Source organism: Lipomyces tetrasporus, assembly GCF_029532465.1.
Source record: "Lipomyces tetrasporus strain NRRL Y-64009 chromosome Unknown POJ06scaffold_2, whole genome shotgun sequence".
Taxonomy (NCBI): Eukaryota; Fungi; Ascomycota; class Lipomycetes; order Lipomycetales; family Lipomycetaceae; genus Lipomyces; species Lipomyces tetrasporus.
The window spans coordinates 1,400,109-1,421,572 of NW_026611597.1; the positions used below are offsets into that span (position 1 = coordinate 1,400,109).

The following is a 21,464-nucleotide window of genomic DNA, read 5'->3' on the forward strand; positions in this document are numbered from 1 at the left end:
CCTTCGAAGTCCCAACTTACCCGGATGACAAGTTCATGGTCACGAAATTTTCTTTTCGAGCATTGGAGTCTACATTTCTTGTAGTTCCGCAGATTCACCATTTCGCGGTCTGGACCACTTAGTACCGACTGGAGGATGGGAAAGGCGAAAAAGTTGTCTCGCAACTCGCTTGTCCGAGTCTCAGCTCTCCGTGGCTCTCTTCCAACTCAAGTCTCTGCCGAAGCATCGACTATTCTGCCATCCACAAAGGAACATGCGATCCCGCTTATTAAGAAGTTGTCCTCGGTCAATCCAAAAGATCGAGCACTCGCTACCTCTGCAATAGCGAATCTCATCGAAAATCCAGTCATTAGACGTGCGCTATTAAAAGAAAGACTTGTGCAGACAATTATTGAACAGTCATTAACTGACACGTCCGAGGCAGTGGTGGTCGAAGGATTCGGCGTTCTCAGAAACTTAGCTCTCGAAGAGGGATACGACGTTTGCGTGTTTTTGTGGCGGAAAGATATCTTAGGTGTTGTGTCCAGTTATCTGGGGAAGGTAAGCTGTTGCGTCAGTTGTTCCAGTATGTGAGCTGACAACCGAAGATTCGAACAAGCATTGCGCTGCTTGAGAACTCAAGCGCTGCACAGAAGACGCTTCTTTTCAATTTAATTGATAATATACTGTCATTACTTACGTCCCTTGGCGGGTCATCGGACGATATTTGCGAATCAATTGTATTCCGATTCCCGGACCTGCCAATCTTTGTCTTGGACATACTGGCGAATTCATCTATACCTGATTTCGTCAAGGTCATTGCTGCGGAGAACCTATATGTGCTGAGTGAATCAAATGCCACGTACATTGATAAGGTTCAGGGCTCTGGTTTTACTTTGGATGCTAAGCTTAGTGTGCCTGTCCAGATGTATATGTCTGGCGTCGAATACAATGTTTTTGAGGCGAGTCGGACTGCTTCGATCGATCTGCTAGATATAGTACGTTCTGTGAATGAATGCCTGCGGGCAATAGATGTCAGGGAAGTCTTCAAGATTATGCAGCCGACCACGGTAGACGGAATCGTCAAACCAACTGCATATGACGAGAACTATCGGGCGGCACAAAGCTCTTTAGCTTCAGTCCAGGTTGGGTTGGAATTGCTTACTGAAATATCCGAAGTCTTGGTAACGAGGTCACAGCATGGAAGGCAGGACCGAACGGTTCCTCATGAAGATATCAATGATAACGACGACGACCGCGACCAGATGGATATTATAGAGGACGATCGTGAAATACTTGCCGAAGATGAAACAATCGGTGGTGTGGATGACCCCGTGGTTGGCTTGCTTCTTGAAGCCTTGTTGCCAGTAGTTATCGAATTCTTGGAGTTTAGGGAACTACGGTCGCGCTCCCTTCAGTCGCTCAACAACATGACTTGGACCTTCCACTCGCTACTCCCAGACTGGGGAAACTCGAGAGCGCATAGCCTGTGGAGAAGAATTTTTGCACTACTTTCGTCCGACGACTTGGACCTGGACTCACGCACAAGTAGCGTTGGTATTCTATGGGCATGTGCGAAGTCAAAGCCGCTGTTTGTACCTGAATTTAGCATCAGCGACGTACGATGGCTTATTACAGCGATCCAGCAGGCAGGAGATGCGCCAGAAGCGCATGAGTACAAGGTTCGCATCGTCGGTCTTTTGGGCACATTGGCCATTCCGCATGTGGATATGGATGTCACCAAGGAAATCTCGATATTCCTGCTCACTCAGGTTCTTGCAGTGCAAAACAAGCATCCAGAGATTGTGATTGAAGCGTTGGATGCGATTTATGATATATTTGGAGACAAGACTTATCCGTTTGATCATGAAATCTTCATCAAGGGAGAATTTTTAAATCATCTGACCAATGTACAACCGCAAGTCAAACAGATGGCTAAGAAGATTGATAGGCGGAAAAATCTGCGGTTGCGAACTAAGGCAGATGAAGTCGTCGTTAATTTGCAGCGGTTTATCGAATACAAGATAAACGAGAGAAAGTAGAACTACTGATGGTGCTCTAAGTACGAAAACCTGGGTTGCATTGCGCATTTTACACACATCTGTACCATAGTTTGGGAGAATTAATGAAGTCCATCATTGCGCAGGACAGTATCTAGTCATTAACTAAGATACCTTATATTTCAAGGAATCAGAAAACCTCTCCTAGGTGTGTGGAATCCTGTCGAAACTACCAGCAAAAGTGATAGCTCTCCGCAGGAGACAACGAGTAGCCACGATATTCTAGATTATTCTCGATTTCTCGTCGTTAGTGCAATTTTTCTCAATTACCTAGTTGCCATATCATACGACAGACTTGTAAGCGGGCATAATTGAGGACGTGTTTTTAGTTTTTAATGCCCATTACTCAGCCGCTGACGTCAATGGGAAGGCGGTGCTGGGGCGATGGTGGCGGTGTCTGACAAATACCTATCGCCGGGCCTCGACTAACATCGGCGTATTCGTCAAGTATATTAGATGGCTAATCCATAAACAGGACGATTTGGCTGATTCATACAAAAGGAGCTCCCCTCGGCCCATCGCCGTCTTACGAGAAACCTCAGATGCTGGCCAGGTATAAATCACCTTCACGTTTGTTCACTTCTTCGCCATCATCCATTGCTGTCTTTTATACTCGTGTCGAACGACTCCAACCTGTATTTCACTATCCGCTCTCTTGTTCTCGTCAGTTTCACCAAAGTAGCTCATCCAAAATGATCAAGGATCTTAAGACGTAAGAAGATGTCGGCCGACTAATCGATATATGTATTGTGCTAATGGTGTGCAGCATCGACGAATTCCACACCGCCATCAACGAGGACAAGATTGTTGTCATTGATTTCTACGCAGCATGGTGCGGTCCTTGCAAGGTCATTGCACCCAAGGTTCACGCCTTTTCCGAGGAATTCACGAATGCGGAGTTCTACAAGGTCGACGTTGACGAAGTATCCGAGGTTGCGTCTGAGGTCGGCATCCGCGCCATGCCCACCTTTATGCTATTCAAGGCCGGCCAAAAGATTAAAGAGGTTCGTCAATCAGTTAATGTCGTGGAGGGATTGGACACAATTTCCGATACCCTTTGCCCTGAAGTTGACTGCTGACTCGATTTAGATTGTTGGTGCCAACCCAGCGGCCCTCAAGACCGCCATTTCCAGCGCTCTCGCTTAAGCGATGCAGTATTGTAACGAAGCCACTTTAATGCATACCTATTTTAATTGTAGTGATATCGCGCAGGTCAATCGTGATGGTATTTCGTGGGATGTATATGTAGACTCAGGTTCGGTTTGCAGTTTATTATAGGTGTTGTACATATAAATCAAGTGACCACAAAAAACACTCGGAAACCATTGTCCATCTATTGTTGTTGACTTGACTTAAACGAAATTTCCATTGAGCCGTGTAGGTTTGGCTCCGATTTAGTGCAACTCCGATGTGATTAGAGGAACAGCTGTAAGTATTGGTCACTAAAGGCTGGGGGCATCTGAGCTTAATGACGTGCCAATCGGTTACATAGGGTCGCTAGCAAGGTAAAATGACGTGCTGAATTGGCAATAAGCTTATCGCTACCTATAACTCTCGCGTCCACAGTGTGGAGGAAAATTTCAGCTGAGTTTTCCTCACGCTATTGTTCCCTAGACTTTGTCCTGCATATTGCAATCGTGTGAACAGGACGATCTGTGATCGGCTACGCAAGTACAGCAGCTGCTCAATGCGAATAAAGTAGTTACATGCTGGAAAAGTAGAAACCAGAACTACTCATTAAAGGTACAGATGGTCTGAGATGGATACTTGCTATGAAACTCTGCAAGGAAAGTTGGAGCATCACTATAAATTGAAGATACAGCGTACTTGTAACATTCTTGTTCCAGTTGCAAACTCCCTTTTGTATTGTGTCCCTAGCGGGGATGCAGCAACTGTTCATTCCCCGCATAGTGAGAACTCCCAATTAAGGGACAGCCTCACCCACATTTCTATCGTTGACGGCAAAATCAGCATCAGGAGCCTTTCTAGCTGTCCACCACTAGAACTGGAAACCATGATAAGCAATGACAACTACACGCAGCGACGTCGTGGATCCGATTGATCATATCGAACTGACGGGAGAGATCGTTGAGAAGGAGGAACCGAAGTATATTCGAATTCGTCGGCAGAAAGAAACGTTTGACAGATGGTTTGAGCGACAGTCGGACCTACTAGCAAACCGCGAAGAGTCTGATTCTGACTCGGACCTAGAAATCGATGAATATGAGAGGCAGAGAGAAAAGATAGTACGGAAGGAAAACGACGACGACGAAGCTCATCACGAAATCACGAGACAAAAAATCGCCAAACGAAACGCGTACATCAGCGCCAGAGATGCATTTGAAGTGAAGCAGGTCGCAGTTTCAGAGCCTCGAGACTATCAGCTGGAACTTTTCGAATGCGCGACAGAGAGTAATGTCATTGCTGTGTTGGACACAGGCAGCGGTAAGACTCTAATTGCGTGCCTGTTGATGAAGCATATTCTGGAGAAAGAACAAGAGCGTCGTGAGAAGGGAGAAATCGTAAGCCGTGCTCGATCTACCAATCATTATGATGGCTAATTTTCTAATACGATAGAAACGGATAGCGCTCTTCTTGGTAAATTCCGTCACTTTAGTGTTTCAACAGTCGTCCGTGATATCCGTGAACGTCCCGTTCAAAGTCGCAAAATTCTGCGGCCAAATGGGAGTAGACTATTGGGACAAAGATACTTGGGTCAAGTATTACGAAGAGAATGAAATCTTTGTTATGACGGCAGATATCTTGTACAATTGTCTCACGTTTGGATATCTGTCCCTTAATCAAGTATGCCTGTTGCCAATTTCCGTTAGAGCACTGTTAACGGCTGATTCAGGTCTGCTTGCTCGTGTTTGATGAATGTCATCATGCGAAAGGGGGTCACGTATTCCTGCGGATCATGACAGAATTCTACAGGGACCTTCATCCGGAAGATCGTCCCAGAGTTTTTGGTATGACTGCATCTCCAGTCGATGCCAAATTGGGCGACCGTAGTGCTGCACTAGCGCTGGAGGCAGCAATGGATGGAGAGATTCGGACAACGAGAAATTTATCGTTGCTACGTGCGGGTATCGCCCGTCCGGTTGAACGTGTGATGTACTACAACCCATCGTCTCATTCCGAAGTTACTGAATTGTATTCGAAGTTGTACCGCAAATTTGGTATTTTAGATGTATCGCTCAAAAAGGTCTTCTTGTTTGCTGAAGAAGCTGCAGTCACTCTAGGTATTTCTTGATCTGCCCACTTCTCTTGTTAGATATTACAGCGTTGACGGAACCTTAGGCCCGTGGTGCGCCGACCAAGTCTGGCTTTTCATATTGAAAGGATACGAACCTAATCAGCAGCGATATGATTTACCTCAAGTTACTCTTGCGCGACGTCAGGATATTGAAGCCGAACTAACATCTGCGGAAGACAAGGACCAGAAAAATCTTGAACGAGAAGTTTTGGCGGAAGTTCGAAAAATATTGGCGGACCACAAATTCACACCACCATCTCTGGATCCTACTGATCTGTCGGACAAAGTACTCTCTTTACTTGAGTTCGTCGCGGGAAGTTATAAGAATTCCAAGGCGACCCTAAAATGTATCATATTCGTTGAACGCCGATATACTGCGTGGATACTTTACAGTCTATTGCGACAGTTAAAGCCTTTTGGATGCAAACCAGGAGTCCTGACTGGCCACGGAGACACAGGTAGTGTGGATTTCAGCATGGCATTTCGAGAGCAGAGTATTTTGCTGTACAACTATCGCAATGGCAAAGTTAATTGTCTTGTCGCGACTAGCGTAGCCGAAGAAGGTCTCGATATGCCTGATTGCAATTTGATTATTCGGTTCGACAATTGCAAGACCATGATTCAGTATGTTCAGAGTCGAGGTCGAGCACGACAGGACACCTCGCTTTACATTCATATGGTGGAAAGGAATAATCTTAAGAGCTTGCAATCGTTGAGTGAAGTATCCCAGAATGAAAAACAGATGCGCCAATTTTGTGAGCAATTACCGCAGGATAGGATCTTAGAAGGTATTGAAGATCGGCTCGTAGTTTCAAATTCGAATGGAGATGGATTATTTTATATTGAGCCATCAACGGGTGCTCGGATTTCTAGTGGCTCAGCGCTGATGGTGTTAGCGAATTACGTCTCTGCTTTGCCGCATGATGGCTATTCATCTCCACGGCCAATGTTCCATTTCAAAAAGGACTCTGAGTTTTATACGTGCACTATCACTATGCCGGCAACATCGGGGATTCTGACCATGCAGGGCGAGCGGAGGTGGTCGAAATCTTTAGCTAAGCGAGACGCAGCATTCCGGCTGGTCGTGGCCCTTCGAAAGGCTGACAACATTGATGAACATTTCTGCCCATATCGTGTGAAGAAGGTTCGACTGCGCGAAACGAAGAAGAAAGAGATATCTGCCGACAAGACGAACTCCTATCCTATTCGCTCGGCTGACTTCTGGAAGCCGGTTCCATTTGAGATTACGGTTGATGAAGTGACGCACACTATCAAGGAAGTCAAATTGTACATGACAGTCTTTGATTTGCCCAAGCATGTCGGAATGTACAGGCCGCTTTGCTTCCTTTGCCGCAAGCCTCATCCTCAGTATTATTCTTTTGCCCTCTTCGTGGACGGAGAATACATCCCTGTGGAGTGCAAAGTACTGAGTACCACATTTACAGTGAGCACCTCAAGAATGGGCGACCTTGCTCGGTATACGGTACGCTTGTTCCATGATGTCTTTAACAAATTATTCGATGAAGATATGCGCAAATTTCCATATTATCTGGCACCATATAGTACCGAGAAAGGCGGGATTGACTGGGACCTGGTCGACATTGCGAAAAGTCTTAGTGATCCTCTAACTAAATGGGAGACTAAGCCTGATCCTCAGTATTGGCTTGGAAAGTTCGTCGTTGATGAGCGCAATCGAAATCGAAGATTTGAATTGCGAGAACTGCTTACGACACTGGACGAGAATTCATCTATCCCGTCTTGGTATCCTTCTAGCTTGAAGTATCCTTCCATTAAATGCTACACGTACAGCTCCAAGCAGCTTAAAGGGAAGGAGAGTGGAATGTTAAGTCAGCCTGTTTACGCTGCGAAGCGTATTTTGCACGGTCAGAATTTCCTGAAGGCATCCGCCGAACAAGAGGGAGGTAAGTATTCCACGTTTGTAACTATCATTATATATTGCGGAACAGTGTGACCAATGCATATTAAGATCGTACGACCGACGCTGCTGTGATTCCCGGACCTTTCTACGTTAGTACAATTGACGCGGCTACGATGTGGACCACAAAATTGCTGCCATCTGTAAGCTAGTGCTATCTCGCAGGGGACAGTGAACTGATAATAGTGAACTGATAATTATGTAGATCATGTTCCATATCGAATCCTGCGTTCAGGCTACGGAATTGTGCTCCGTACTGGATATTTATGGAGTGAATTTGAGGAACATGGTTGAGGCTATCACGGTAGAGTCCGCCCATTTGGATCTGAACTACGAAAGGTGGACTTCTCCCTTAATGTCTTTGCTATCCGACTAATTCCTATTTAGACTTGAAGTTCTTGGTGACGCCTTTCTGAAAGCTTCGACTTCCATTGCTCTGTTTATTGGGGTTCCTCAAGGGGACGAATACACATATCATATTAAGCGTCTCAATCTCATCTGCAATCAGAATATGTACGAGACGGCGCTCGAAATCAAGCTTTACGAGTACTTACGAGCCACCCCTTTCAATAGACGAGCCTGGTATCCGGATCATCTCACCCTTCTAAATAATACAAAATCTGTTCAGCGCGTCAAGGAACATGTCCTCGGGGACAAGGCATTGGCTGACGTGTGTGAAGCTTTAATTGGAGCGTCGTTTCTCGAAGGGTTTGATAAAGCAGTTCATGCCGTCAGTCAAATCGTAAGGTCTGAGGACCACGATTTTCACTCATGGCGCGCGTATGCTGATGCATATGTTATTCCCGATTACCAAAAGGAAATAGGATCAGCAGCTGATCGGAAATTCGCGGAAGAAATTTCGGATATTGTCGGGTACAAATTTAGGTCACCCTTATTGATTCGGTCTGCGTTTACTCACTCTTCCTGTTCGCGTGGTATTCCATCATATCAGAGACTTGAATTTTTAGGTGATGCTTTATTTGAACTTCTCTGTGTTCAGTTTCTCTATAACAAGTATCCCGAAGCAGATCCTCAATATTTGACAGAACACAAGATGCCTATGGTCAGCAACAAATTTCTTGGATATCTCAGCGTCAAGCTCGGATTGTATCGATATTTGGATTACGTCTCGTCTCAGTTACCATACGCCATTCAGGAGTACGTCGAAGCGCTAAAGTTTGAAGAACAAAGTGCGGCCGATGAGAACAAGAAACAGGTGTGGATGAACCTGGAGACTCCTAAACCACTTGCAGATTGCGTAGAGGCCACGCTTGGGGCTGTTCTTATTGACTCCGACTTCGACTTCGCCGAAGTGCAGAGCTTCTTTGACCGACTTGTTCGACCATACTTTGAGGACTTTACGCCCTACGAGACATATGTCTCACATCATCCAACGACATTACTCGCACAGCTGTGTTCTGATGTTGCATGTAATGATTGGAAGATTCATTGCCGAGAATACAAATTAAACGGTCAGCAAGTGGTGTTATCAGCCGTGCAGATACATGGGCGAATAATTGGGTCAGGCGAGGGCGTCACTATAAAGAATGCACGCTTTGATGCATCTAAGAATGCATTGAAATGGTTACAAGAGGACGCGGGTTTATTGGAAAAGCTGTGCACTTGCAAGACTGATCGCATTGCATCTGGTCTACAGAGTACGTTTGGAAAATTTGACTCCTTATGATCTAAATTATTGTCCATCGTATAATGGGGCCGCGCGAAATTGCGTGTACACGTATTATAATGTCGCGCTTCAGTTTAAAGCTGATCAACGGCGAACTAAATTTCGTTAGGAAAAGGATTTACGGTCTCACATTTATTTGTATCCTTTCAGTACGCTTCAGCGTGCACCAATGATGTAGAACATTTTGTGTACAGATATAATTTATGGAGTGGGATGTCGTACGTTTTTGATGATTACAAACAAGTGCTAGAAAAGTAGACATAACGGTACGGTAAGAAAGATATTAAACAACTGAAAGTTGAATCGCAGTGGTGTCGCTCCAAGAACCCACGCCAGGCCAGTAAGTGTTTCTGCAACGAGCAAAGTACTATTAATGCGTAAATGCGGCCTAGCCAAACCGAACCGAACCGTTACACTCTTCTAGAAGTGTCCAACCAAGCAAGCAAAGATGAAAACATATGAAAATCTACACTAATCCCATTTGCTCGATAACCCAATTTTAGTTTTTGTTTTTGTTTGACAGCCAGTGTATTTTACAAGCTATTTAATGCATGTAACCACCAAGCCCTAACCCTGTAATGTGCTACTAGGTGCCGCACGTTCAATACAACCTCAACACTTGGTATTGGTCCAGTGGTGTAACGGTTTATCACGTCTCGTTCACAGTAGTGAACAAAATCCGAGGAGGTTCCGCGTTCGATTCGCGGTTGGATCAATAATTTTTTTTTTGAATTTATTTTTAAATGCCGTTGCAATTATGTGGATAAGGTATTGAATTTAAAGATTTTAAGCAAGGGGGCTGCATGCATTTACAATCACGCTGTTTATGTACTGAGTTAGTTAAAGTATTGTAGCATTGTCATTTACGCACAGCGCAAATTTCTAACAGACTATATATGCCAAATAAAAGATCTTAGATTCAAAACTATCATCACAAAATGGTACCAAAATATCGCAAGATCTTCAACTGCTGACGAACAGTCACAGTCAACTAACCCAAACAATCTATCACCATATACACAGTTACCATACCAAACCAAGAACCTATTAAATGCCATCCTGCTATTGCCTACTATGCATAAAACGAATAGATAAGAAACCATTGCAGCAAACACCTTCAATAACCTCTACAAGTCCTTGGTATCTTACACCGCCACGGGCTCCTCTATATAAACAATGCACCAACAAATGCTGATGGTGTTTATATAACAGTACCAAGTTCAGAAGCAATTTCGCGACTGATAGACATTGACGTCGCTCATAATCGCACGGTTGCAGTCGTTGCTTCCCTGTCGATCGGAGTTCAATTCCTAGATCCAGGGCACGAAACTGCCCCTTACTTTTCAAAGAGCGCAACAGCAATCTGCATCACAATAGCTGACATTACAGGGATTGTTAAATTATCGTCGAGTCCCCATAAGTCTACAGCCTCTGCGGCGGCTCCAACAACACCGGACAAAGTGCATAGCGCAGTTAAACTCAGTTTACTCGTCTCTGGCGACCATGCCAAGTGCTCACCGACGTTGACTCCAGGCGATGCTGGAACTATGAGGCCATACTCAAGGTAGGCTGCACCAACACCAGTCAGAAATGCAGCGCCTGTACCAGCCAGCGACTTATTGCGGAAGAATTTCGGTGTTAGATGGCCATACGCTCTTCCGAAAGATGAGGCTGCCGTATCACACCACGACAATAGCAGGATAGAGAGGAGAGAGATATCCTGTAGAGTTAGTGAGATGACAAGGACTCAGGTAACCAATCGGCGCATACCTTAGGGAAGACTAAGAACACCAGAGTCAGACCAAGCAGATACCATACAATCCCGTTCCACTTATTAACTTCGCTTTCTCTCATTAGAAATCCAAAGGCCTTAATATAATAGGTGCTAAATATTGGGAACTTGAACCGCAAGATGTCGAGCGCGACAACGTTGACCAGTAAGAACACCATTACGGGTGTGACCTGCGAGAGCTTGATACCGTTCCAATACAGGCCCAAAGTAAGAAAACCTATAGAGACATGCAGAAGTTTCCGTGGAACTTCGTACTTATGAATAAAATATCTGTAGCTCTTGTGCGACGGTATTAGTCCGAGCGGCGAGCGTGACCGTGGTGTCAAAGTCTCCTGCATTTTCTTTTTCTTGGACTTCTTGCCATTCACATCATTCTGTCCCGGAGTCACGGGTAGCCCATTGCGTTTTTGCGTAGTATAGCCATTTACCGCCTTGTCCTGCGAATGAGATTGCGAATGAGAACGAGCCCTGGTACGGGACCGAGTCTGACGGTCCGAAGGAGGCGTCGCGGATGTATATGCCATTGCAGCGTTACTTTAACACAATGTTGTCGAATAAATGCTCGCGGTACATGAAAGTTCGCGATGTACCACTATATCTCAAGTCTTCGTAAATATGTTTAAGCGATCGCGGGCCGTGAAGCGGCTATATAAGCACGACTAGGTCGAACACGTCAATGAAGAAATTTGTAGCTGTTGGCAATAACGGGTCGAAACGCCGGACCGGCCCTGGTCCCTGCCCCGAGTACGAGACCCTCCGTGTTACCTCATGCAGCAGCCGATTGGAAGATGCCCTAACCCTCACTTAGACTCAGCTGCAGCTAAAAGAGAGTCCACAAACTATCAGTGAATTCCAAGACTTAATTCACTAATGATAGTAAATTCGAGTTAGAGAGCTTAACCAAGGAAGTTTGCCAATTCCAGCGATGCTCACATATATAATAAAATATGTATAACTTATAATAACATAATTATACGTTGTATATTGCAGTAACTACTGAAGTATTTTGCAACGCGTGATCGCACTCCAAAGTACAACTCGATCGAGCCGCACCAGGGTTGTCCTAAAGAGTCACGATGATCCTCTCAGTGTATGGCGCCGGCGGTACTCGCAGAATAGGAGCCCGTTTATTTCCTCCTCCATAGTCGGACCATAACGATTCGATCGCCATTGCGGCAGCAAGAAGCAGAGCGCTATATATCTTAGTCTTGAATCCTGGTCTGGGTTGAGATAGCTGTGAGATACTCACCACTATGGTTGATCTCGATTCCCCACTGTGCCTCGCACTCGAGCGGCCTTCCATTGCCAATTTTCTAATTTCTCTATCGCTCGCATTCGGAATTGTGTTTTCTTATATTCCACAGCATCTGAGGATCATATTACGGAAAAACTCGAGAGGGATTTCGCCGTGGTATTTGCTGCTCGGGACTACGTCCGGAACCTGCAGTCTAGGAAATGTGTTATTATTATCGGCGGATGTTATGGGTTGCTGCAGGGCTTTGGTATGAAGATGAAGCATCTGATATAGCTATTTGGCTCTATGGGCATGAAACTAACAGTTCTAGTCTGGAACAAAGTGCTTCGCTGCGACACTAGGCGTAATTCAGATCGCGCTTCAGTTTTCGATGTTTGTTTTAATGTGAGGTGCTCAGTACCTATTACTGTTTTTGGACTCTATGTGCATGTGATATTAATTCCTGTGCAGTCTAGTATTATTTGTGATATACTTCCCACGCGAGATCAGTGCAGAGCATCGGTTAGCTGTAAATGTTGCGGCCATCGCGCTGGTTCATTTCGTGATAACATTTCTCCTCGTTTTCTTGTTCTACATATCGGGCAAGCATATCGTTTTGTACGCCGGCTTTCTCGGTATTCAGGCGACCCTTTTGGCCGCATTTCAGTACATTCCCCAGTTGTACATGACGTACAAATTGCGGCATGCCGAATCGCTCAGTATTCATACGCTAATGATGCAAGCTCCTGGAGGCTTCTTGTGGGCGCTCACTTTAGCCTTGCGTGAAGGCACGAGTTGGAGCTCCTGGCTCCCATATTTCATGGCCGCGCTGCTGCAGAGCTGTCTACTCGGAATGTGCATATTCTTCGAGTACAAATATGGATCGGCTAGTCACGAATTTTACGATCCGTTGATGCCAGAGATGGAAGACGACGAGTATATGATTTCAATTTTTCATGAAGACGCGGAACATACGGACTAAAATCGATTTATTGTGTGGGTGGTGGGTATCTGCCGCATACGGTTAGCAAAAAGCTATTATTTTGTGTTAGGTGTACGTATCGTGCCACATTTGGCCGTGTTCGGCGCGGTTGTTCTGCGTTTCACGTCACTATAGTTTCTGTCGCGGTTAAGCTTTATAGCCCTCAACCCGCGATGTCATAAGTTTCACTGTAGTTTTATGATAATGCGATGGAACTAAAGCTGAGATGTCGTCCACTTTACACGGGACAACTATTGGCCAGTGCGTTTAAAGCGTCTTGCAATGGAAAAACATAATTACCACTCTTCCCGAGATGTATTCCATATGCGTCATTGTGATTGAGCCTAAATCATTGTGAACCAGAATCTATTGAAGTTGTGGGTCAAACACGCTCCAGTTATCGAAGCAAGTAATTCAGACTATGGCACGGAGGTTGGATCGGTTCTACAAATTGCCAGATAATATAAATTACAGATGTCAAGACGAGTTACAACTTTCCGGCTGCACGTAATCCGTTCTCGCCTTCCACAAGAACACAACGCCCACCAGCGATAACATTCAGTCCGTCTCTAGCAGCACTTAGAGTAGCATCATCAAAGCTCCCAGGCTGAAACCAAATTCCCTTGACTTTATCTCCGAGCTCATTGATCTCTCTGAGTAAGACCTCGCTAACACGGGGCGGAGTGATGACACTAACCGAAATATTCTCGGCGCCGGACTGATTCAGCAGGGCAGATACACTCGATAGAGACTGAACACCATAGACGATCGGCTCGCGTGGATTGATACCAGTTGCGGGTAAATTATGTAAAAGATACCATCGCATTACTTTGTTGCCATATTTGGCAGGATCTGTAGATGCGCCGACAACCGCGTACACGCGAGCAGAGAAGAATTGACGGAGTGGGTCGATCGACATTATATGTTAGAAACTGCAAGTACACAGCAGTGAAAGAAAATTCCCGGCTGTGATCGACAGAAAAGTCGGTGGATTGGTGACGGATTGATAATCGTGATCATGCGGCTCTATTGTAGCATCCACGGGATCACCATCGCGCGGGAAATTATTCTTCTGGGACCATAAATATTGTTAATTAGGTTAATACGCTAGCCCAAACTGACGGCAGAGCTACTAATTACAATAAACCGGCCATTTTGCTGAAATTGCCTCGAAAGATTGTTGTGATGATTCTGTAACCAACTGATCAGCCGTAAGTGGTTTGGTATAACGGTGACACGAAACACGTGCATTCTGTTGGGCAGAGCCAAATGATTAACTCGTATAGGAGGTTTGTGTTCCGCTCCGTCAAAGTATCTCCTGACTGCAATTTGCGCACGCAATACCAAGTAGTTCAGAGGTTGATTACAAAAACCTGACTAGACTGCTCTAGGATCCTTACCGGGAGAACTCCTCCACTGCTTCTCTATCGATTTCAATGGCGCCAGCATTTCCAGACGACAAGACTGCGAAGGGACCTGGAGTTGACTCGGACCAGCGCAGAGATCAGGCGGACAAGGATGGCAGGTTTCGACGCCAAGCGTCGAGTTTTCGCAATATAATCTCTGCCGACCACAACAAATTCAAGCCGGAAAAGGGCAGATATGTAGTCTATGTTGTTGCCACATGTCCGTGGGCACACAGAGCACTGCTTATGCGAAAATTGAAAGGGCTTGAGAAGTTTATCGACGTGGTATGGCTTCACTGGGCTCTGGGAGATAAAGGATGGTATTTCAAGGAAGAGGACAATTCACCGGCTAAGGATCCGTACTGCGGATACACACTTCTCCGCGAATTTTATTTCAAGGCTGATCCGGGATATGACAAGCGGTTTACTGTGCCGATGTTGTGGGACCGAAAGTATCAGACGTGAGTGTCCATGAGGGTATATGACCCAAGTGATTTGGCTTTGCCTCTTACCGTGACCTTTAGTATCGTGAACAACGAATCTAGCGAAATAATTCGCATTTTCAATACTGCTTTCAATCACCTGCTTCCACCGGAGAAGGCTGCCGTTGATGTCTATCCAGAGGAATTACGCACTGAGATTGACGACGTGAACGAGTGGGTATATGACAAAGTCAACAATGGGGTCTACAAAACTAGCTTCGCTACTACACAGGAGGCTTGTACGTTTGAGAAGTTAAGAACATTAAATATTATGCGCTAATGAATCATAGATGATGAGAACGTGTACCCTCTCTTCGAGTCTCTCGAACGCCTTGAAAAGCTCCTGTCTGATGGCCGGGAATTCGTTATGGGTTCTAAACTGACCGAGGTGGATATTCGTTTGTTCCCCACTATTGTCCGGTTTGATGCAGCGTATTTCACTCTATTCCGGTGCAATATTAAGATGATCCGATATGGCTTTCCACACCTTCACAGATGGCTTCTACATCTTTATTACGATTTTCCGGAAATTTTCAAGGGGACGACGTTTTTGGAGCAGCTGAAAAAGGGATATGCGTCTAGTAGAGGTGGAATAACTCCTGCAGGCCCTGTTCCCCTTATCATGGAAAGGGAAGCGGCGTCGTAGGAGCGCGCTGTATGCAAAGTTGAGCAAAAATGGACATTCTCAATATAGTGATGCTTTTCTGCATCTGAAGTAACAATTAATGAATAACACCGCCGCATATGGCGGCATGAGCGTGATGTAATATACGAATTGTTTGTGTTGTTGTAATGACGTCAATCTCGTTCGGCTTTCTCGTGTTCCGCGCTGCCGATGTGATCCGAATGTCTTAAATCGCACAGCCGCTGCGAGAAGAGCTACTATACACCGACGCTGATTAAAACTCGACAGTTGGCCACGCAAGTTATTGATGGGCAAGAATATGCTGGAACAAGTTTGCCTACTCAAATCCGTTATATGAGAGTATCAGTATTAGTTCACACTCTATAACGCGGTACATCGCGAACAGCTTCGCGCACACGTTGTCGTTCCACATACGCCACAGGCATCAGCACCCTGCGTAAGCACATCGCGCCGACCTGTCGCGTTTCAAGCACTCCTTGTTCTGATTACAATTTCCCTACGACGCATATCGTATCTGATATCAGTACTAGGATTCATATTGTAGATACATACCATGTCGTGGAAATTAACGAAGAGTAAGTGTTTGCTAGTCTAATCTGGAAAATATTATATAGGAAGTCGAGCTGCCTTGTTTGAGCTGCAAGATTAACTTAGCATTTCTAGAACTGCGCGAGACGCATTTGTCTTCTAGCCTGTCGTCATCGCGTTCGTCGTCGACATCCACGATCACTCCACAGACGTACTCTGCGGAGCCGGAAAAAAATGAGAAGAGCAAATCGCATCATTATCACTTTATCCATAGCAACAAACATGACGATTCGAATCACCAGGCCGAGCCTGCTGCGGCCCCATCTAAGGGTTCATTTTCGCCTAGCCATAGACAAACCCTTTCGATAACTTCTACAGTTAGACCTGGGTTGCTGAGCGTTACTATTCACGAGGCTACCGGTCTGTCTCTACCACCATCCTATACACATGCTCATCACGGGCAAAGCAACGCGCTGCAGTTCTCCACCACGAACGCCAGATCACGGCGTTACCTTCCATACCTTGTTCTCGAGTTCGACAAGACCCAAGTTATTATGGATGCATATTCCGGAACGATTGAGGCCCCTAAATGGGAGCAGACCGCAAACTTTGATGTCAGCAGAGACGAGACCCTGACCTTGTCACTTTATGTGCGAAATCCCGGGGCCTTTTTCACGTCATCCGCAAGCAGTGCCCCTGGAACTGGCGCAAATGGAAGCTCCACCCCTGGTTCCGGCGCTAGCACTAGTCTGGATCGAAAACGTTCTGATGAGGATATCCTTCTGGGTTCTTGCAAAGTCGCTCCGAAGCTGGAGGCACGAGCCGGCAAATTCGATGAATGGTTGGCTGTGTCTTGGGGTAGTGGAAAAGTCCACATTGCAGTCTCCTTTAAACCGAACCAGAATGCGCCGCTGACGATAGACTCGTTCGAGTTGTTAAAGGTTGTAGGAAAAGGTTCGTTTGGTAAGGTCATGCAGGTGCGAAAGAAGGACACTTCTCGAATTTATGCGTTGAAGACAATTCGCAAGGCGCATATCGTTTCACGGTCGGAGGTCAATCACACACTGGCGGAGCGAACTGTGCTCGCACAAATCGACAACCCCTTCATTGTCCCGCTGAAGTTTAGTTTCCAGTCTCCGGAGAAACTATACCTTGTTTTGGCATTTGTTAACGGCGGTGAATTGTTTCACCATCTCCAACGGGAGGGCAAGTTCGATGTAAGTAACTGCGCTCAATGAGAGAACGTTATGATAGGAGATTATCTAACCATTGTCAGCTTAATCGATCACGGTTTTACACAGCGGAACTTCTTTGTGCACTCGAGTGCCTCCACGGTTTTAACGTTATCTACCGTGATTTGAAGCCAGAAAACATTCTATTAGACTACACTGGTCATATTGCGCTTTGTGACTTCGGTCTATGCAAGCTGAATATGACAGAAGACGACAAGACCAACACTTTCTGCGGTACCCCAGAGTACCTCGCACCGGAGCTGCTACTGGGTCAGGGATACACGAAGACTGTTGATTGGTGGACGCTGGGTGTTCTTCTATATGAGATGCTAACAGGCTTACCTCCATTTTACGATGAAAACACTAACGAGATGTACCGCAAAATTTTGCAGGATCCGCTGCGATTCCCCGATGATATGGACAAAGATGCGAAATCGCTGCTGACTGGGCTTCTCAATCGCGACCCTAAGCAGAGACTGGGCGCGAACGGACCTGCTGAAATTAAGGAACACAAGTTCTTTGCGGAGATCGACTGGAAAAAGCTATTGGGCAAGAGATATCCGTCACCATTCAAGCCTAGTGTTGCATCTGCTACTGATACGTCTAATTTCGACAAGGAATTTACTAGCGAAGTGCCAACAGACTCAGTCGTTGACGACTACTTGTCTGAAAGTGTCCAACGTCAGTTTGGTGGATGGACCTACTCTGATACTCGGCTAGGGAGTACTGTCGGAAGAGAAGGACCTGGACCTGGCAGTGTGATCGGTTAGTTGTATACGAATTGTCGCTGCAGAAATGAAGTCGATAAGTTAGTATATGTAAGGTGCGGGACACTGCTGTATTTGGGTTTTATTACTGATATACGTCCGATTTTGGCAATTTTTGGTTTTTTTTTTTTTTTTTTGGGCGCGATATATAGTGAGGTTTAAGTTAGGTTTTGTTTCTTTCAGCCATATATAGGGCATTTGCATCTATTCGCAAATGATTGTCTAGAAGCAGGGAATACACTACAGTGCAGCTTGTCGATCGGATAGACTCGAGAAGAGTTGTAAAGCAATGTCAACAGGAATCAAGCAACGGTTAACAGTTGTTCACAGTTTAAGGAGCAGTAACCAAACCCTGAAAGTAGCCAGACCCACTCGCTCGATCTCCTCTATCCCTACCGGCGATCTTGTGACCAAGAATGCTAAACTTCAAAATACTGACGCGATCCAACACCACATATTCCGGCCACGAACGAAACTTCTGCGAGTCGTGCAATTGCCGAACTTCTATGCGAGCTGACCTGTACCAAATTCTTCTTCATTGTAGTCTAGTCCATATCAGGAGTTACATGCACCAATAACCATACTAAGACTGCATATTCAATCGTGGCAAAGAAAAGAACGCACTACGCTGATGAAACTGCGCCCTAACTACAACCGATAATACCAACAATAACACCTTAGAGGTGCTCCGGTCGAAAACTGGCACGGCACTTGCACTTGCACTTGCACTTGCACTTGCACTTGCACTTGGCAGGCACATATGTCCGCCGATAATATCGACCGCGGCAGGATTTGCAGCTGATTTAATCCAGTCCCCGAAATAAATCAAACCGATGTCATCCTTCACAAATCCGGACACGAAACACTAAATAGCGTACAAGAAGTGTGCAGCCATTAGCTTTCAGCCAATAACATCGGCGACTGCTGCAAAGAAGCTGCACAAAATCGCCTTATGACAATAGAACGAAAGCCGATATTGTCCAATGCAGGTCGTCACCCGAACGACACGCCAATGGTAGTGATTCCGATTTGCATGTCGCCTCTCGATGTAGCCAGCGTGAATATGAGAGTAACAGCAACCCTGATTTCGTGCTGTTCCGACCCGAACACTGGTGGTAGTTCCGCACTGAGCGACTTTAGCGATAAACAGGCGAACGCTTCATCCTGATCAGATTGAGCGCGATAGTGTCTCCCTGAGATCGAAGTTGTTGTCGGCAATAATAGCAGATTACAATTGCATGGTCACTATCTGATTGTGTGACTCATTTGTATAGCATGCGATATCCGAAAAACTAGCATACTTCAACGCACACTCTGTTATACGTACTCCGAAATTTCAGGAAATCCGACCAAAAGACTTTAACGGTTGATTACAATCTTAAAATTTCTCGAATATCCAGACGACGAATGGCAACGACCCGCGGTCGGGTACAATTTCCCGCCCTCTCTTTTCACAGTGCCTACACGAAACATTAGGCATTTGTCAGACAGATTACTTGATTTCACGTCTGTTAACACAGCGTATCTGATTTGCGCCGTGGCTTTTGCAAAGGTAATCTGCTTGACCATCACATAGCGCATGTCCGACCGTCAGGATTCGGACACTGGATCAAATAGGATTAAGACAGACCAATGCCATCGCGTAAGATTAACATCTTTCAGCCAAATGTGAAGGGACATTTTGGCACCAAAACTCAACAATCCAAGCAACTCTAGATAACTAATATGATTCACAAACAGCGGCTAAAGTAGGTTCAACCGTTGAGCAAGATTATTACGTCTAGTGAGGAGCGACTGTTAGCGGTTGGTTCAAGCCTGGCAACAAGCGCACGATCTCGTCGGGTTCGGGCGCGCATGTAACGTTCTCAGGCCAAAACGTTGTTCGCCGGCCACGCGACGAGGCTCTGCCCACCGGTTATTCCTACAAACTGGATATCGCAAACGACGAATCGATTTGTGCGCCAATTTCCGGGTAGTATATCAGAGAATTTATACGTGTTTCGATGCCAGCATCTCATAGGGTACCGTTTGTGGCAACGTCTGAGTTGGGCACAAGTCACCCGCAACAGTCGGCCTCGGGCAGTTCAACTACAAATAGTTCCACCAATCCAATGGGTCCTCCAGGATCTCTAAATAATCGCCAGAATGTTTCGACTGGGACGAGTAGTAATTGCATTCTTCCAGTGTTAAGAAGATTAAATTAATCATTTTGCTGAGCAGATGAGGCCGCCAAACTTGACATTCAGAGTTTGAAATTGCCAACTGGCTTCTCATTTAAACCAGCTCCGCATGCTATGAAATCTGGAAGTTCGAAAGGTTGATCCTATTTAATCCATCCATTGTTTGTCAATTGTAGACTCACCTGACTGCAAACAACTTCTAGGTAAGACGCGTTCCTCTCAACGACGGCCGAAAGAGGTCACATCCACTCGCGTTACAGCTCCCAAAGCCGACGTGACAGACTTAACTGATGATGACAATTTGAGCTTTGACGATGACGGGATTGACTTCGAGGCATATATTCAGTCGGATACCGTTGCTAGGCAAGATGGTGTTACTGAGGATACATCTACTCGAGTGTTAGAATCCCCCAGTGGAGATCGTGACAGCGATATGGCGAATGCAACGTTCACTACGACGGACAACACAACAATTAGTGCGGATAGCAATAGTATGAGTGTCACACCGGACACATCACTCAGGACTGACTACAATGACTTCGCCAAAGAAGAGCAAGAATATGGAAATCTTTCATCGGCCAATCATGTACCGGGAGGGGACTCTACTACTAGGCCGGTGCTGGAATTCCAGTTATTCCATAATTCGCGACCAGATAGTCATCACACTTCCTCAGACCATAACCAACAGCCGCCAGCGGCTCAGTCTATACAAAGGTTTCAGCAAGTGTCGACTGCGAAGAAGATTCTATCCCCCGGGCCCTATCCTTATCCGCGAGCGATCCCAATTACGAGCCCTCATCCATCTGACAATCTCGCAATTGATTTCGAGCGGGCTAACCAAGTCCCAAGTGCAACTGAGCATGCTTATGGTGAGATGACGCTGGAGGACTGGCAAAAATCGGGCGATAGTTTGCTTGCTCGCGCATCTGACCTAATCAGACGTGCCGCGGACGTTCGAAAACGAAAAGCAGAAGCACTCGCTGCACTAGAAACGAAAATTGACGACCATGTTAAAATGCTAGATAGACGTTTTAAGGGTCTCCTGAGCGAGAAAGAGAGGATCAGAATCCGAGCTGCTAATCTTGTTAATGAAGCTGGTGGTGAGTGCGGCTATAGCACTTAAAAATAAGTGTTTTAATTTCTATGTTTACTTGCTGTGAGCTAGCGTTAGTCTGTATAATTTCTTGCTTTGCCCTTCATTAATCAAATCGAGATTAGTTTGTCTACTGAACGATTTAGATGTGTGTTTATCGTCCAGTCTTTCCTTACAATAGCAAGTAATAGAGTGCGCTCTAAA

At 45.7% G+C, this 21,464-nt stretch overlaps 9 protein-coding genes and 1 non-coding gene across 10 annotated transcripts; 8 read left to right on the forward strand and 2 right to left on the reverse strand.

Annotated features, from left to right (window-relative positions):
• Positions 1-66: 66 nt before the first annotated feature.
• Positions 67-2,408, forward strand: POJ06DRAFT_59476 (uncharacterized protein). The gene is made up of 2 exons (XM_056191250.1): positions 67-540; positions 588-2,408. Exons 1-2 carry the CDS (start codon positions 136-138, stop codon positions 2,019-2,021), a joined length of 1,839 nt encoding a protein of 612 aa, XP_056046392.1. The 5' UTR covers positions 67-135; the 3' UTR covers positions 2,022-2,408.
• Positions 2,409-2,731: 323 nt separating this feature from the next.
• POJ06DRAFT_235887 (thioredoxin-like protein) lies at positions 2,732-3,185 on the forward strand (the record flags this gene model as incomplete). The annotated part of the gene is made up of 3 exons (XM_056185862.1): positions 2,732-2,751; positions 2,806-3,043; positions 3,129-3,185. The coding sequence occupies 3 exons, from the start codon at positions 2,732-2,734 to the stop codon at positions 3,183-3,185; spliced, it is 315 nt and encodes a 104-aa protein (XP_056046393.1).
• A 767-nt stretch (positions 3,186-3,952) lies between these two features.
• On the forward strand, positions 3,953-9,227 carry POJ06DRAFT_246134 (uncharacterized protein). The gene is made up of 7 exons (XM_056186742.1): positions 3,953-4,561; positions 4,617-4,844; positions 4,894-5,281; positions 5,340-7,217; positions 7,283-7,374; positions 7,437-7,570; positions 7,619-9,227. Exons 1-7 carry the CDS (start codon positions 4,064-4,066, stop codon positions 8,916-8,918), a joined length of 4,518 nt encoding a protein of 1,505 aa, XP_056046394.1. The 5' UTR covers positions 3,953-4,063; the 3' UTR covers positions 8,919-9,227.
• Positions 9,228-9,545: 318 nt separating this feature from the next.
• Positions 9,546-9,633, forward strand: POJ06DRAFT_t16. The gene has a single exon. It is a non-coding gene; the product is annotated as a tRNA-Val (tRNA).
• Positions 9,634-10,254: 621 nt separating this feature from the next.
• Positions 10,255-11,048, reverse strand: POJ06DRAFT_192155 (uncharacterized protein; the record flags this gene model as incomplete). Its single annotated transcript, XM_056184872.1, has 2 exons — positions 10,255-10,638; positions 10,689-11,048. 2 exons carry the CDS (start codon positions 11,046-11,048, stop codon positions 10,255-10,257), a joined length of 744 nt encoding a protein of 247 aa, XP_056046395.1.
• A 745-nt stretch (positions 11,049-11,793) lies between these two features.
• Positions 11,794-13,170, forward strand: POJ06DRAFT_59534 (uncharacterized protein). The gene is made up of 3 exons (XM_056191252.1): positions 11,794-12,212; positions 12,276-12,349; positions 12,416-13,170. The coding sequence occupies exons 1-3, from the start codon at positions 11,964-11,966 to the stop codon at positions 12,924-12,926; spliced, it is 834 nt and encodes a 277-aa protein (XP_056046396.1). The 5' UTR covers positions 11,794-11,963; the 3' UTR covers positions 12,927-13,170.
• Positions 13,072-14,157, reverse strand: POJ06DRAFT_59685 (CoA-binding protein). The gene has a single exon (XM_056191254.1). It carries the CDS (start codon positions 13,843-13,845, stop codon positions 13,414-13,416), a length of 432 nt encoding a protein of 143 aa, XP_056046397.1. The 5' UTR covers positions 13,846-14,157; the 3' UTR covers positions 13,072-13,413.
• On the forward strand, positions 14,016-15,639 carry POJ06DRAFT_59562 (glutathione S-transferase). Its single transcript, XM_056191253.1, has 5 exons — positions 14,016-14,137; positions 14,213-14,215; positions 14,318-14,793; positions 14,857-15,053; positions 15,105-15,639. The coding sequence occupies exons 3-5, from the start codon at positions 14,363-14,365 to the stop codon at positions 15,458-15,460; spliced, it is 984 nt and encodes a 327-aa protein (XP_056046398.1). The 5' UTR covers positions 14,016-14,137; positions 14,213-14,215; positions 14,318-14,362; the 3' UTR covers positions 15,461-15,639.
• Position 15,640: 1 nt separating this feature from the next.
• On the forward strand, positions 15,641-18,133 carry POJ06DRAFT_59520 (kinase-like domain-containing protein). Its single transcript, XM_056191251.1, has 3 exons — positions 15,641-16,035; positions 16,124-17,205; positions 17,265-18,133. Exons 1-3 carry the CDS (start codon positions 16,014-16,016, stop codon positions 17,988-17,990), a joined length of 1,830 nt encoding a protein of 609 aa, XP_056046399.1. The 5' UTR covers positions 15,641-16,013; the 3' UTR covers positions 17,991-18,133.
• Positions 18,134-20,132: 1,999 nt separating this feature from the next.
• On the forward strand, positions 20,133-21,290 carry POJ06DRAFT_235893 (uncharacterized protein; the record flags this gene model as incomplete). Its single annotated transcript, XM_056185863.1, has 3 exons — positions 20,133-20,153; positions 20,234-20,303; positions 20,344-21,290. The coding sequence occupies 3 exons, from the start codon at positions 20,133-20,135 to the stop codon at positions 21,288-21,290; spliced, it is 1,038 nt and encodes a 345-aa protein (XP_056046400.1).
• Positions 21,291-21,464: the final 174 nt, after the last annotated feature.

Bases quoted from the DNA above. Each gene is read 5' to 3' on its own strand.
- POJ06DRAFT_246134 (XM_056186742.1), top strand. From the start codon at position 4,064: ATGACAACTACACGCAGCGACGTCGTGGATCCGATTGATCATATCGAA. The intron at 5,282-5,339 runs GTATTTCTTGAT...ACGGAACCTTAG, and splicing joins AGAAGCTGCAGTCACTCTAG to GCCCGTGGTGCGCCGACCAA. The intron at 7,571-7,618 runs GTGGACTTCTCC...ATTCCTATTTAG, and splicing joins TTGGATCTGAACTACGAAAG to ACTTGAAGTTCTTGGTGACG.
- POJ06DRAFT_59476 (XM_056191250.1), top strand. From the start codon at position 136: ATGGGAAAGGCGAAAAAGTTGTCTCGCAACTCGCTTGTCCGAGTCTCA. The intron at 541-587 runs GTAAGCTGTTGC...TGACAACCGAAG, and splicing joins TGTCCAGTTATCTGGGGAAG to ATTCGAACAAGCATTGCGCT.
- POJ06DRAFT_59534 (XM_056191252.1), top strand. From the start codon at position 11,964: ATGGTTGATCTCGATTCCCCACTGTGCCTCGCACTCGAGCGGCCTTCC. The intron at 12,213-12,275 runs GTATGAAGATGA...TAACAGTTCTAG, and splicing joins TGGGTTGCTGCAGGGCTTTG to TCTGGAACAAAGTGCTTCGC. The intron at 12,350-12,415 runs GTGAGGTGCTCA...ATTCCTGTGCAG, and splicing joins TTTTCGATGTTTGTTTTAAT to TCTAGTATTATTTGTGATAT.
- POJ06DRAFT_59685 (XM_056191254.1), bottom strand. From the start codon at position 13,845: ATGTCGATCGACCCACTCCGTCAATTCTTCTCTGCTCGCGTGTACGCG.
- POJ06DRAFT_59520 (XM_056191251.1), top strand. From the start codon at position 16,014: ATGTCGTGGAAATTAACGAAGA. The intron at 16,036-16,123 runs GTAAGTGTTTGC...TAGCATTTCTAG, and splicing joins GTCGTGGAAATTAACGAAGA to AACTGCGCGAGACGCATTTG. The intron at 17,206-17,264 runs GTAAGTAACTGC...AACCATTGTCAG, and splicing joins AACGGGAGGGCAAGTTCGAT to CTTAATCGATCACGGTTTTA.
- POJ06DRAFT_59562 (XM_056191253.1), top strand. From the start codon at position 14,363: ATGGCGCCAGCATTTCCAGACGACAAGACTGCGAAGGGACCTGGAGTT. The intron at 14,794-14,856 runs GTGAGTGTCCAT...CGTGACCTTTAG, and splicing joins TGGGACCGAAAGTATCAGAC to TATCGTGAACAACGAATCTA. The intron at 15,054-15,104 runs GTACGTTTGAGA...AATGAATCATAG, and splicing joins CGCTACTACACAGGAGGCTT to ATGATGAGAACGTGTACCCT.